Source organism: Lithobates pipiens, unplaced genomic scaffold (genome assembly GCF_037356315.1).
Source record: "Lithobates pipiens isolate NorthernLeopardFrog02 unplaced genomic scaffold, aLitPip1_a1.2 Scaffold_19, whole genome shotgun sequence".
In the NCBI taxonomy this organism is placed as follows: domain Eukaryota; kingdom Metazoa; phylum Chordata; class Amphibia; order Anura; family Ranidae; genus Lithobates; species Lithobates pipiens.
Genome location: NW_027507764.1, coordinates 513,949,176 through 513,962,972, shown reverse-complemented (window position 1 = coordinate 513,962,972; position 13,797 = coordinate 513,949,176). Strand labels below are relative to the sequence as shown.

Genomic DNA, 13,797 nt, shown 5'->3' with positions numbered 1-13,797 from the left:
TTTTACTGTAGTAGGGAGGTGCTTGTACTAGAGGAAGGCATAGATCTGTGTCCCTGCTTTGCAGGAACATAGGGTCAATGTCTTCCTTACTGACAGAACGGTGATCTCCCTTGTTTACATAGGCAGATCGCTGTTTTGCTTGTGTCCTTTAGGATCAGAGGGAGGACTGATCTGCTCCTGCTGTGCAAAATCACAGCGGGGGGGGGGCGAGCCTCCGGAGGCGAGCGCCCGATACCCAGAAATGCAAGATCACATATATGCGTGATCCTGCGCAGCATAGCCACCCTGTAGCAGTAAAGCTGTTACAGGGCGGTTGGCAAGTGGTTATGCTTTAGCAAAAGGACCTGAAAGCTGATTTTGATGCAGAGCTGCACCAGATTTTCCACTCTCCAGTTTTAGTAAATCATCCCCAGTAGCTGAATCAGGCCTGACATCAGACTCTTGCAGTCCCTATACAGCAGACCTCAAAGGAGTGGGGAGAAACAGGGAGCCAATCACGTGCTGATAGGGGGAGAGAGCAGCGTGTCAGTGAGATGAGCTAATCATTCTGCTGCTTCTCCTTTCATAACCCAGTCATAGATTGGGAGTGGGACAATACCTATAAGTGTTACTGAATTGCATCAGAAAATAAACAGAACTCCTTTCCTGCCAGAAAGGGCTGTATACATTTCAGGACTGGATGGACAGAAATACAAATGTTTTAGAAGGTTAAAAGCTCCCTTATATGTGTTTTATCTGTGTATTTAGCTATTTGCCTGGAGTTAGGCTTCAAAGGATAAGCTCACTTTAAAAAAAAAATTATATGCACATATTTTAAAAAGATAGTAAAAAAATGGGCAATTTTTTATTTTATTTTTATAGTTGCCTACAGAGCATTGCACTCACGATTAGCAGATCACAGGGGCAATGGCAGGCTACTGCAAACACTGTCTACAGCTTTATGCCCATACCTCTGTAGAGGCTTTCTGTTTGAAAGCTGTATGACCTGTAAACTATGAGCGCGCTCATCAGTGCCCTCACAGTTCATTGAGAAATATGAGCCATATGCTGCAGTGGCAGACAGGACAGGTAGTTCATTCATTCACAGAATTCTGAGAATGAACGAGGCAGCTATATGGTTTTTAAATTGTGACAGCGGGTGCATGGAGAAGGTTCCCTGCCTGATGCCATTGGGGGGTTTTGGGCTAAATTCTGGTGTAACATATAACATGTTACTAAAGGTGAACTTATTCTTTAAAGATACCCTACAAGCCTCTAAATAAATCAGTTTCCTGCAATAGAAGAATTAGTATGACTACATGTCCTCTACCTTTGCTACCTTACCTCAGTGCATCAGTCTCTCTGTCAGTTGACACTTCCAGAAGTGTCAGTTGCCTGTGTCATCTGCTGAGCTCCTCCAACCCCTACAGCACTACTAAGTCCTGTACTGACATAAGGGTTTAGGGTTTGCCTCCTCATCCCTTTAAACCCGAACACATATTAATTACGCAGGTTCTGTGGCTGATTAAAGTGGTAATTAAACTCACTTGGTGCCTTATCTGCATTAAATTAGCCTCCAAACCTGTGTATTTCATATGTGTTTGGGTTTAAAGGGATGTGGTGGCAACTCTATAAGGGTTAAGGGAATGAACCAAAGCAGGAACACAACCCTGAAGGACACAGTTATCCAACATTCCTTGGAGTGTCCAATCCTGAAAAAAATTTATGGAGGGAATGTAAGAAACATGGGCCAGCACAGAGGTGGGTATACTACCTTTAAAACAGAAAGTGAGCCAGAACTCATTTTCTTTTCTTTTTTTTTGTCAATCAGATGCTGAAAAGGAAAATGACGGGAAAGTTGTCCACCAGGGACGCAGACAAAAATAAAAATGTTTTTCATTAGAAAGTGAAAGTGGAAGAACCTCAGTCAAGTTCTCACAGTTATCTGTGCCACCACTGGGGCGACTCTACCAACGTCCTGTCCCAATGGCAGAGGTCACAGAAGAAGGAAGAGAGTGGAGAACACCTCAACAGAGACACAGAAAACTGTAAAAATGTAACATGTCCAAACTATCCAAAGCTGAAACATTTTGGGTGGAGATATACTTTAAAGCAAGAGCTAAATGCACTAATAATGTGTCACAAGTCGGAAAAACTACCTTTATTGCAGAAATATTCCACATCTTCACAGGTCATATTCTCCGGCTCAAACTCCGAAGTAAAACTTTCTTCTAGAGGAAAATCTTCTTTAGAGGCAATGTCATTCTCCTCAGACAAACAGTCTTCTTCTTCATCCTCTATGGCATCCTCCAATGGACCTAAAAACACAGTTTATACAGTTCAGATCCACAAAGTGCAAGATTAGCAATGTTACCATTTTAATGAAAAACAAATCTCAAATAAAATATAACAAACTCCAAATACAATACATGTATATATCGGTAGCACTTATCATAATGTAAGACAAAGTTTAGAAATATAATTAGATGGGGGAGCAGCCAGATAGCATGCATTGTAGGTCTTTCTCCTTCAATCTAATAGAAATCAATATTAAAACCCAATTGAAGTTCTGCACCTTTTCTCCCTTTATAGTTGTGGGCCACCACCACAGCATCTCAGCAGCACCCAGAATGCCATTTGGCTAGGACCTACCACAGGCACCATGCCTCTCCGTCTCCAGCTATACCAACTCCAGGGGTTACTGAACAACAGAAGTAAGGGAAGCCTTCTCATCAGCTCAGCCTCCATTATGTATGTCACATTTTTGTGACTAATTGTTGCTTGGAAATGTTTTAAAATACTTTTTTCTCTCTGTAAAAATGCTGCTTCCTTCTGTCACACTGCAGTGCTCTGTGTTGGTAGAGCTGAGTAACAGCCACACCCCTCATCACAACTGTACTCACAAAGACTTGATCTATAGTGGAAAAAAGGAGCCATGAAAAACCAAGTGCTGATTACTAAGGCACTGGATCCAACTCTGGTGTCTATTGGACTGTACAGTTGTAGGCTTCATACACACGGCCATACAGCAGATAGTGTGTGTTCGGAGCATACACCCCTTCGTGTATGGGTGCCTTATACAACCCCCAGAGCATAAGGACATGTAAGCATCTTCTTATTCATCTCAATGGGTGAATATAGGCAGCGCCAGTGGGTTTTAGAAGAGTGATTGCACAGGCTCTGTAGACTGTACGGCTTCTCTAAGGTCTTGTGTATAATGCAGACTCCCTGCACAGCTGCTGTAATGGGAATTAAGGTATGACTATGAAAATGGAGCTTGTTAGTACTATGCCAATCTCACTGCTTACCACCTAAGTAATAAAGAAATCCTGTACTGAAACTTGTAATAGGAGCAATAGAAGCACTATGTTTCTCTCAGCAAAGGTTTATTTTAATTTTTACATCATTTGTACGATAATTCATGATGATCATTGTCCTGTCCTTCCATTCTATCCTTGGACATGGGTGTTGATTTGCTAAAGGCAAACACAGGTATGAGGTGCACAATCAATCTCATACGACTTTAGGGGTTAGATTTTGCATTATTTTCAAAGTGAATTTGTACCACCCTCACTAAATTAAGTGAAAATTCTCTTGCAAAAGTGAACAGCCTATTTACCTTTCATAAAACAACCAAATTGTGATATCTGCAGAGGTCCCCTGGCCAACCATTGTAAGTGGAAAAAACTGTTATTCTAAATGGATCGTCCCTAAAGTTTACTCTTGTTTCCTGGAGATAAGGCTAGTAACAGGTGCGTTTCACCACATAAACATGCACATTCTACAATGTCCAAACATGTTTATGAAAAGATTGTTCTTAAAAAGTGAAGCTTCATTTTATGTCTGCTATGACATTTAGTTCGATGACCTCATTGAGAAAAATAAATGGGGTCCTTCATCATTTTTAGTGTCTTGTTATCACACAAGTTGATTTTGGCTAATTAAAAGAGACAAAAAGTACCAATGTATAGACGGGTGTGGGGCAATACATGACACTGATTGGAAAATTAGGATTAAAAATGATTCAACGATAAAAAATTGCTGGGAGGGGAACTTTAATATAGATTATAGATCAGAAAGCACCCTAATAAAACATGTAAATATTGCAAAAGATTCAGGTTCACTGGCCAACTAGCCAGGTGCCAAGGCCCTGGAATCTTTCTCCACTACAATCCACAAATCAAATAACTGGACCACATATCGAAGACATTCATTTCAAGCCAAGGTTTATTGCAATGGCAGCACACCAATCCATATGGCTTGGCTGGAGTTGAACATTTTTGGTGTGCAGCCAATTATTTGGATGGCGTCTAAAGTGGACCTTTTAATTCTTTACAAGCACACATAAGTTCCCGACATGTCACAACATACATCAAACAGTATCAACTTAAATAAAACTCCACCTTTAGAATTCAAAAGCCATCCTGAGGTTGAAATTATGTTATCAGTCTGCTGCAGGCAGGAGGAAGCATTTCCTTGGTCTCCTATTTCCCACTGATCAGACTGCAACATTGTAACGTTGTATCTCAGCCTCAGAAAGTAAATGGATGATGGATTATGACTGAATAAATATAACGCTAACCTTCTGGGCAGAAAAGCAATAAGGACATTGTTGGAGGGAATAATGTCACCTCTGTGAGGGATAATAAATAATTGTACTTCTTAGCCCTTGTATACACGGTCGGATATTCCGACAACAAAATCCGTCGGATTTTGTCTGATGCATATTGCCTGAAACTTGTGTTGCATACACACGGTCGAACAAAGTTGTCGGAAAATCCGATCGTTCAGAACGTGGTGACATTATTTCGTTACAACAGGACTACATTCAGGCTAGTAGCCAATAGCTTTGGTCTAGGAATTTGATCTGAGCATGCGTGGCACTTTGTCCGATCGGAATTCTCTACAAACGATAGGACAAAGTTCCATCGGACCATGTTGTCGGAAAATTTTATAGCCCAGCTCTAAAACTTTGTCGGTCAGATATTCCGACGGAAACAGTTCGATGGAGCCCACACACAGTCAGATTATCCGATAACGCGGTCCGATCGGACATTTTCCGTCAGAATGTACGACCGTGTGTACAAGGGCTTATACATTCACGTTACTTAAGATTCACGCATCTACTATGAAAAAAACATCTACCGTACCGTTATTTTGTTTGTATAAAAATTGATGATTAATTGAGGCTGATTTATAATGGAGAGCGATATCAGAAACTGAAATGAGAGCCACAGTTCTAAACTTTCACTGCAGCAAAAATAATTGGGTGCTAGTCTTGGAGTCCGTACACTAGCAAAAAAAAAATTGGATGCACACCGATAACGTCACAAGGCTCAAGGATTGCAACTCATCCCTGCCTGCAGACTGCCCCTCTCTGACATGTTTCATCTTTGCAGGCTTAAACCGGACCTTCACCCCCAAAAAAAATTATTATTTAAACCTGGCTCCAACCACCTCCCTCTCCCACAAGTAGATAACATTTTTATTTTTTTTAAGTGCTTTTGACTTTTTTTATGCTGCACTGCAGCACTTTCTTGCCTTAGTCAGAAGGATGTTGTGCTGTACAGCTCTGCCTTTGGGACCCGACTGAGACCTCAGGCACATCTTGCGCTTGTGTGGGTTTTTCAATGCGCATGCATGAAGATGCACATAGTTATGGAGGTCTTGAATAGCTAGTTGCTGCACATTGCTCAGGAAAACTTGGCACATGTCCTACCAGGTCCTAAAGGCTGGACAGAGCCCTTCAGAACATCTGCGAATGTGCCGGACTTTCAACTATGGCAGTGCTGGTGAAGGGGTGCTGGGCCAGCATTATGGGGACTGAAGTTTCTCTTTAACCCTAGAGATCGGATATCACTTTCTTATATGACAATGTACAATGCAGCCTGCATTTTATGCCCCATCTATGGTGCGGTGTAGAGCCTGTGGCAGGTTATGGAGGTTGCTCTACCTAATGGGTGGGATTTCCTCTATTTTCTTTTCATTTCCCCATCTAGAGGAATAGTGTGCCACTTACAATCACATTTTAAAACACATTCTTGGGATTTATAACTATAGGGGGCTTTTTTTTTTTTTTTTTAGGGCACACTACTGGCATTATAAACAGGGCACTTAGATAAGATATAGAAAGGAAGAAGGTGCTCTGACTATAGATGATTAGAAGAATACTGGGTGAAACACGAAGTTGGTACATTGAAAAGGTAATCAATTAAACTTCCACAAAGAGAAGACGTGACAGCCAATGTAATCACAACAAGCAGAGGGGAACACTATGTGGATTTAACTCGTGATGTCATCAATGTAGTCCTGTTGCACTAGCTACTTTACTACAGTCATTTGTTCATGTATTAGTAGTGCTTTAATGTAAGCTGAACTTGTTAATTTCATTTTTTTTTTACTTTAAATGTGAACACCAACATTTCAACTACCTGCAAATGGAAACCATAATGATTAATTACCAACCGGTCTTTGTAATTTTTAGCAGTATGAGTTTATTAATCAACACAAAATAAAGCACCGCAGTATGCAGTAACCAATGCCATCCAATCAAAATAGAGTTTTCAAGACACTACCCATTGCAATCTGTTCTCTAGAGATTTTTAATGTACATCACAGATATCTGTACTTTTATTAAATAGGCTTGAATATATTAAGTACCGTACTTAAAAAAAAAAAATGAAAAATCTATTTTCACTTGTAAGCATTATATTTCTCTGCCTACCTCTGTCTAGTTTCCTCTGAAGACAGCGACTGATTGAAGGTAGGCTTAATTAAGCTTTGTTTTATGTCTGCTATCAACTAACAGGGCATATACCCCAGGGATACTAATTTGAGGGAGTATTTTAAATAATTAAAAAAACTGAAAAATCTATTAACTAATAAGTCATATGCATAAACCAAGTCTGTTGAAGTACCCTAGTTACTGAACCATGGATGGTTTTCTAAATATATATATTAAGCTGTTTGGGTGGGAAATATTCCAGCATTACTGGGTATCTGGTATAAGGCTGAGTTCACACTTATGCAAACTGGATGCGGATTTCCCCACATCCAATTCGTATGACATGAGCGAGTGACCGGCTCTCAATGGAGCCGGTTCACACATCTCCGGGGCGTCCGCGAACCACATTTGGAAAGGGTCCTGTGTGTCTTTGGCTCCAAATTAGGTGAAAATTCAGGCAGAAATTCGGACCTTATTTGCACCTGAATCGGGTAAAAGGACGCACTGGACCCCCTGCTGTGAGACGCAGCCACTGCGTGTGAACTTGGCTTTAGGCAACACATGAGAAGGGGTACTTGGAATACACACTGGGGGAGAGTTATTAAAATGGCGCACATAGAATCTGGTGCAGCTGTGCATAGCAACCAATCAGCTTCTAACTTCAGCTTGTTCATTTAAGCCTTGACAATACAACATTGAATCTGATTGGTTACTATGCACAATTGCTCCAAATTCTATGTGCACCAGTTTTAGTAAATCCCCCCGTGTCATAAAACAGTTGAACAGAGTACCATATACAGAGTAACAAAGTAGCAAATAAAGAGTTAAGCAACACAGCTTTACATTACCTGATTGTGAATAACTGGAAATTGATAGATAATATCAGATTGATATTAAGGTAGATCTACTTTTTTTTATATAACTATATTTAACTACTACTTAAATATAATTAAACCACAATGATGATTAGTTTGCTACAGCCCTTTACACATTTGTATCACAAACAAACAGTCTTTTAATCCAAAACAATGTGGTTCTCCTTTTTTTTTTATCTCTCTTGCATCCCAGTGCTGCTGAGCTCCTCTGGGTCTTCCAGCTACTTCCTGTCTACATGCACTTGCTCCAGGGTGGGCCGCACATCATTGCTCTCAACCAGCTTCCTGACAGACCATGCCAGAAGGTGTGTCAGCAAGGACACTTGTAGTTACCATTAGGCATGCCAATGACAGGGTAACAACAAAGTGCACAATTAGGAAATAGTTGTCACCCTATATCAGGAAGTGCCTGAACACGGACCTTCATGGCAAAACCACAAGGTATTATTTAGATAAAAATACTAGATTTAAAAATTTAGATGACTTTTGAAATCACAATAAAATATTAAATGGATTGTAAAGGCTTGTGTTTTTTCACCTTAATGCATCCTATGCATTAAGGGGAAAAACACCTGGCAGTCACCGTCCCCCTAGCCCCCTCCCCCCGTTTTACTTACCTGAGCCCCTTCATTTTCTTCAGCGGGGATGCGCCGCCCTTCTCTCCACAGAGTCCGGCTTTGATTGGATAGATTGAAAGCAGCACAGCCATTGGCTTCCAATGCTGTCAATCAAATCCAGTGAACCAAGCACCAGGGGCAGGGCCAAGTCATATATTCTGCTTCTATGGATGCCAAATGAAGGACTCGGGAGAGCTCCCGCAAGCGCACTTCTCCTAGGGGGTTATCTGATGCGGGGAAGAGCTGCGAGAGCCGCCGAGGGGGACCCCAGAAGAGAATGTTCAGGGCCACTCTGTACAAAACGAGCCATGCAGTGGAGGTAAGTATGATATGTTTGTTTTGTTTTTTTTTTAAACAAAGCTTCAGTATCATTTTAACGCTTACATTATATTTTATTAATTGTAATTGAGTTAAGATTTAATTTCATTTTCATAAAACTAACAAAAAAAATTGTTGTCCCTAGATGTGCTTTGAGATTCTTCAGAAAACATGCAGAATTGGAGTTTTTTGTTGTATTGGATCCACATATTTCAAATTGTAGGCTTTTTTTTTTTTAATTAACACAAACAAAGATGGAATTACACTTTACGTCTTATCTGCTAAAACTAGCCTGCCACACAGTCTCCTGAAGCTCTACCTGAAAACCTTCTTAGAGATACTTAACGAAGAAAACTCTAAGACAGTTCTTCACAAGCAAGGCTCTTGTACATCCCACAGAGCACTTTAATGAAGGTTTGTTAGTTCTGTGACCATTGCAAGACCACATAAGCCTTATGTAATTGAGCTTAACAGCAAGAATAAAAGTGCTATTTCTCTAGCTTCTAAAAATCTATTTTAACTGAGTTAAGTTCCTCCTGCAGCCACTCAGTCACTTTAACAGGAGTTGCATCAGGGGATCTTGTAGGATGGAAATATTTTTTTTATTAATTTTTCTCTTATCACCAGGAGAATGTTGCTTTTTTTCATTTACATTCCTAGCCTCCAGGTAGCAGAGTAGAGAATCATAGACTAGAAAATTTTGATTAATTTCTTTCCATGTGTTATGTTATTTCTTATATATAATTGATTTCTTTTGCTCGTAGCTGTACATCTATTTTATATCTGCACCTACTGCCTTCCTTCAATCAAGAAAGTTGAAGAAAATTACCTGAATTTTGTTAAGTTTATTAAAAAAAAAAAAAAAAAAGCGGCGCCTCTGTGAATATTTAAATTGTTAAGTTTATTAAAAAGAGCTCTGTGAATATTTAAATTGCGTTTTGAAATGCTAACGAAAGGAAGATATTACAGAATTTTAATAGTAGGTTCAATTTGACCCACCGACTTCGGCAGAAAGGGTCAAAAATTATTCAAATTGTTTCTTTACACTCAAAGACGGAAACCTTTGATATTTTTTTTAAATGGATTAATATTCTCCTCTGTTGGGTCTTTTGACACGGTGCTGTATGACAGTATTAATTCTACTGGTGTATAAATTTTTCAAAGACCTTGCTGCTTTCATTTTCACGTACACTCTTAACTTTTTTTTTATCTTTGTTATTGTGAGAGAAGAAGCTTTTATTAAGACTTTTTGGCCTTCTTTTGAGTTGGCCAAAATGCCTGTGACATTTTATAGAAAGTGCTACCTTCTTTTAAAATCTTTTATGACACCGATCCTTTTTTTTCTTGGCGAATAAACAAGATACGAGAGTGAACCATGAGTTTTAATGTTACTGTAGGAAGAAATCTATGACTTAATGCCTACTAAAAACTATTCTTTTACACTGCCAAACCAAAGAAGAGTTAATTGGATGTTTATGTTTTAAAGAATACTTAAAAAATTTCCGACCCTCCTGCTCAATAAAACCCCAACAGTTTTCCTATTTCATGAATGCTAAATACCTATTTGTTATAGTCTTATAGCTGTAATCTCCTTCTTTAACTTTCCCTGACCAAGGCAAGGAGGATGTTCACATTCTCCTCCTGCAGCCTCCTGGGATATCCATGGCATGCCTTCCAGGGGGCTATAGGTCCACAAACAGAGAATTTGCATGATATTTTGGTTATGAGAGATAGACGAGAATTTGTGCATGCTTCATCTAGAGGCCAGCTGCAAGAATCCAGCCAGCCACCAAGAAAGGTGGTGTGGAACAAGACTTGCACTATGAGATTCACAGCTGAGAAGAAGACAACACTGGATTCAAAGTCCATATAAGCATGCTTGTTCTTCACAATATAGGTGGTTATTTAGCATAGCATTTCGGGTAACACAAGGACTGCTTTAAAGTGATTGTAAACATTTAATTAAAAAAATAAAAATAAACATGTTATACTTACCTGCTCCATACAATAGTTTTGCAGAGAGCAGCCCCGATCCTCCTCTTTTAAGGTCTTGGCTACTCCCCCTTCCGAGTCCCACCCCCAGCAAGTTGCTTGGTAAGTGGGATACACATGTGTGTTTGTTCCAGAGTCCCAATGCCTGTGTTCATTCATTATTTGACATAGACAGCAGGGCTTTGCCCCGCCCTCTGCTCCCTTTTCATAGGATTTGATTAAAAGCAGCAGGAACCAATGGCTCCCATTGCTATCCCACTGCCCTATGAGGTGGGAGAGAGCAGAGAGAGTTTCTGCTCTCGTGCACAGCTCTGGATCTAGATCAAGCTCAGCTAATTATAAAGGGGAGGGGGGCTGATGGGGAACATCCTGGATGCAGACTTTTTTTAACCTTCGTAAACCTTCTAAATCTAAGACCCTGCCTTCACTGTATATGGCCTCCCACACTACACAGAACATGGAAACTAAATAGTTTTAGTAAATATAAACTGCTAAATACCTTTTCTCATCACCAGTATATAGCAGTCTTGTGACTTCTATCAGTGTCTGGTTAAAGCCTGTAGGAGGGGTTTTCATTCTGCTCTGACTGTCCTATCAGGCTGCAGGACCCCTGACCCTCTGTCTGGACAGTGCTGATCACATGCACTCTCCCAAGAAAAAAATAACTCTCTAGCAATACAAGTGTGCAGCTTGTCCCCTAGCCACTGTTCTATCAGGTGATGGGTTGGGGACAGTGGAAGAAGGGGAGGTTTGAAGAAGACAGGATGAAACAGCCTTTTAACACAATGCAGATGATTAACCCCTTAGGTTTCACAGTGAATTCAACAAGCATGCTTTACTGCATATACACACTGATTTTATTGTTGTGGGTTTAGTAAAACTTTAAGACTTTAGAAGTCCAAAAACAGATTTGCTACAATGAAACTTCACAAAAACTAGTTTCAGGTGACCAGAAATCTGACACCCTGAAATAATGTTTTATGAGAGTCTTCAGGCAGCATTTTTTTTTCTTTTACAGAAAAGGTAATTTACTATGTTCCTTGCAGGGAAACATTTTTTGAAAGTGTCATTTTAGTGACATAACTAAAAAAGCAAAAACAGCTGTAGCTGTCAGCACACACCTTCCGCTTCACCAGTGTGATTTGGAGTCAATCCAAAAGGCTTTTCAAATAGAGATTGTCTCAGATTTTTATAGCTCCATGCTCTCCATAGTACAATGCTTAGGCCCACAAAAAGTTTGCTTAGGCGCAGGGTATGAATTGTGGGATAGGGGTAAGGGGTGTACCTAATCTGCAATATGGGATAGCTATGATATTTAAAGTGGAACTTCACTCTCCCAATCAACACTGATTATTTTTAATCCTAATGCTGCTAGGATTAGTAAATAGATAGGAAAGAATATTATATTTACTTGTTTTAAATGTCTTTTTTTTTTTTTATTTCTTCAGTTACTTCCTGGTTTCCTGCCTAGGCAAATTATGTCATACATCCCAGGAGTCTTCAGGAGGAGTATGTTTTTTTTCTTTTAGCTAAGCACACTCTCCTGCATGCATGCATTGAGCTTAGGGCAGAAGGATTCCAGGAAGTAAATGCTATATGAATAATTTCCCTTCCTCAAGGTGGGCAGGACCAAAAATACTAGAGGGTGTTTTTCAAAGTGAAGTCTCAACAAAATAAAGCATGGAGACATGAATAGATTGCAGAGTTTACTTTGAATATTAAAAATAAATTAAGTAGTGTTTTTGGTTTGTGGTGCTCAGATACAGTAAAGATCCACCTTAAAGGGGTTGTAAAGGTAAATGTTTTTTCACCTTAATGCATTCTATGCATTAAGGTGAAAAAACATCTCACACTGCCGGCACCCCCAGCCCCCCCGTTTTACTTACCCGACCCTTGAAAGTCCCGCGCTCGCCCCGACATCCTCTTCACTGCTCAGGCTTGCCTGCTGATTGGCTGGAGTGGATGGATTGAAAGCAACGCAGCCATTGGCTCACGCTGCTGTCAATCACATCCAATGATGCGGCACGCCAGAAGGCGGGACCGTGTGATACAGCGAGCGGCTATAGCCGCCGGCTGTATCACGGGAGAGCGCCCGCAGGTGCTTCTCACCATGCGAGGAAACTCGCATGAACATGAGAAGTACCTGCGGGAGGAAGCAGAGACAGCCGCCGAGGGACCCCGGAATAGCAGGTTCGCGGCCACTCTGTGCAAAACGAGCTGCACAGTGGAGGTAAGTATAACATGTTTGTTATTTAAAAACAAAAAAAACATTTACTTTACAATCCCTTAAAGGGAGCTCCAGGCAGTGCTGGAGGAGCAAAAACTAAAACAAAAGGTATTTGCTTACAGCTTTTATCATCAGCTACCCATAAGTTTACTATTTTTGCTGTTTTCATTTTCCCATTTAATTTTACTTGGTGACCCTTCCACACTTCTGGTCCTAGGATGATAACACTCACTTGTCATCTGTAGAGGAGTTATTGCCTTTAGATAAAAAGTGTATTCATACTATGGAACCACGTCCTCCTATTATCTTCATATATAAGGATTCAATATTCAATAGGGAAAAGGTTGTGATTTACTAACAGACATATCAGCCTGGATGTCACACCACTTCTTCAAACTCAATTTATCTAAAACTGAGCTCTTAATATTTCCTCCCCCACGTGCCCCTTCCCCTGACTTCTCTGTGAAGATCAATGGTACATCTATCAGTCCGTCCTCACATGTCAGGGTGCTAGGGGTAACCTTAGACTCTGAACTATACTTTCAGGCCCACATCCAATCCCTGTCCAAATCATGTCGCCTCCGCAACATTACCAGAATACGCCCCTTTTTAACTAATGATACCACCAAGCTTCTAATTCACTCCCTGGTTATCTCTCGCCTCGACTACTGCAACTCCCTCCTCATTGGATTACCTTTACATAGACTATCCCCCCTTCAGTCCATAATGAATGCTGCTGCAAGACTTATCCACCTTACAAACCATTCAGTGTCCTCCACCCCTCTCTGCCAATCCCTCCTACTGGCTTTCACTCACCCAACAAATAAAATTCAAGGTACTAGCAATAGTTTACAAAGCCATCCATAACTCTGCTCCCAGCTACATCACTAACCTAGTCCCAAAATACCAACCAAGGCGTTCTATTTGGTCCTCCCAAGACTTCCCAAGACCTCCAGCCCTAGGCGGCGCAGTGTGAAAGGGGTCTAAAGAAGCCTATCCTGCTTCTAACTAATACACTCTTTTACTTTCTCCATCAGCTCATCCCCCACAGCTATTACCTTTTGT

The 13,797-nt window shown here is 40.5% G+C and overlaps 1 protein-coding gene across 2 annotated transcripts in view; it reads right to left on the bottom strand.

The window, feature by feature from the left end:
• ZFPM2 (zinc finger protein, FOG family member 2) overlaps positions 1–13,797 on the bottom strand; it is a 509,990-nt gene that overhangs the window by 408,865 nt on the left and 87,328 nt on the right. For both annotated transcript variants that reach the window (XM_077493163.1, XM_077493162.1), the window contains exon 2: positions 2,139–2,297. In XM_077493163.1, coding sequence (XP_077349289.1) covers positions 2,139–2,297 — 159 coding nt within the window. The remainder of the gene's footprint in view (positions 1–2,138; positions 2,298–13,797) is intronic.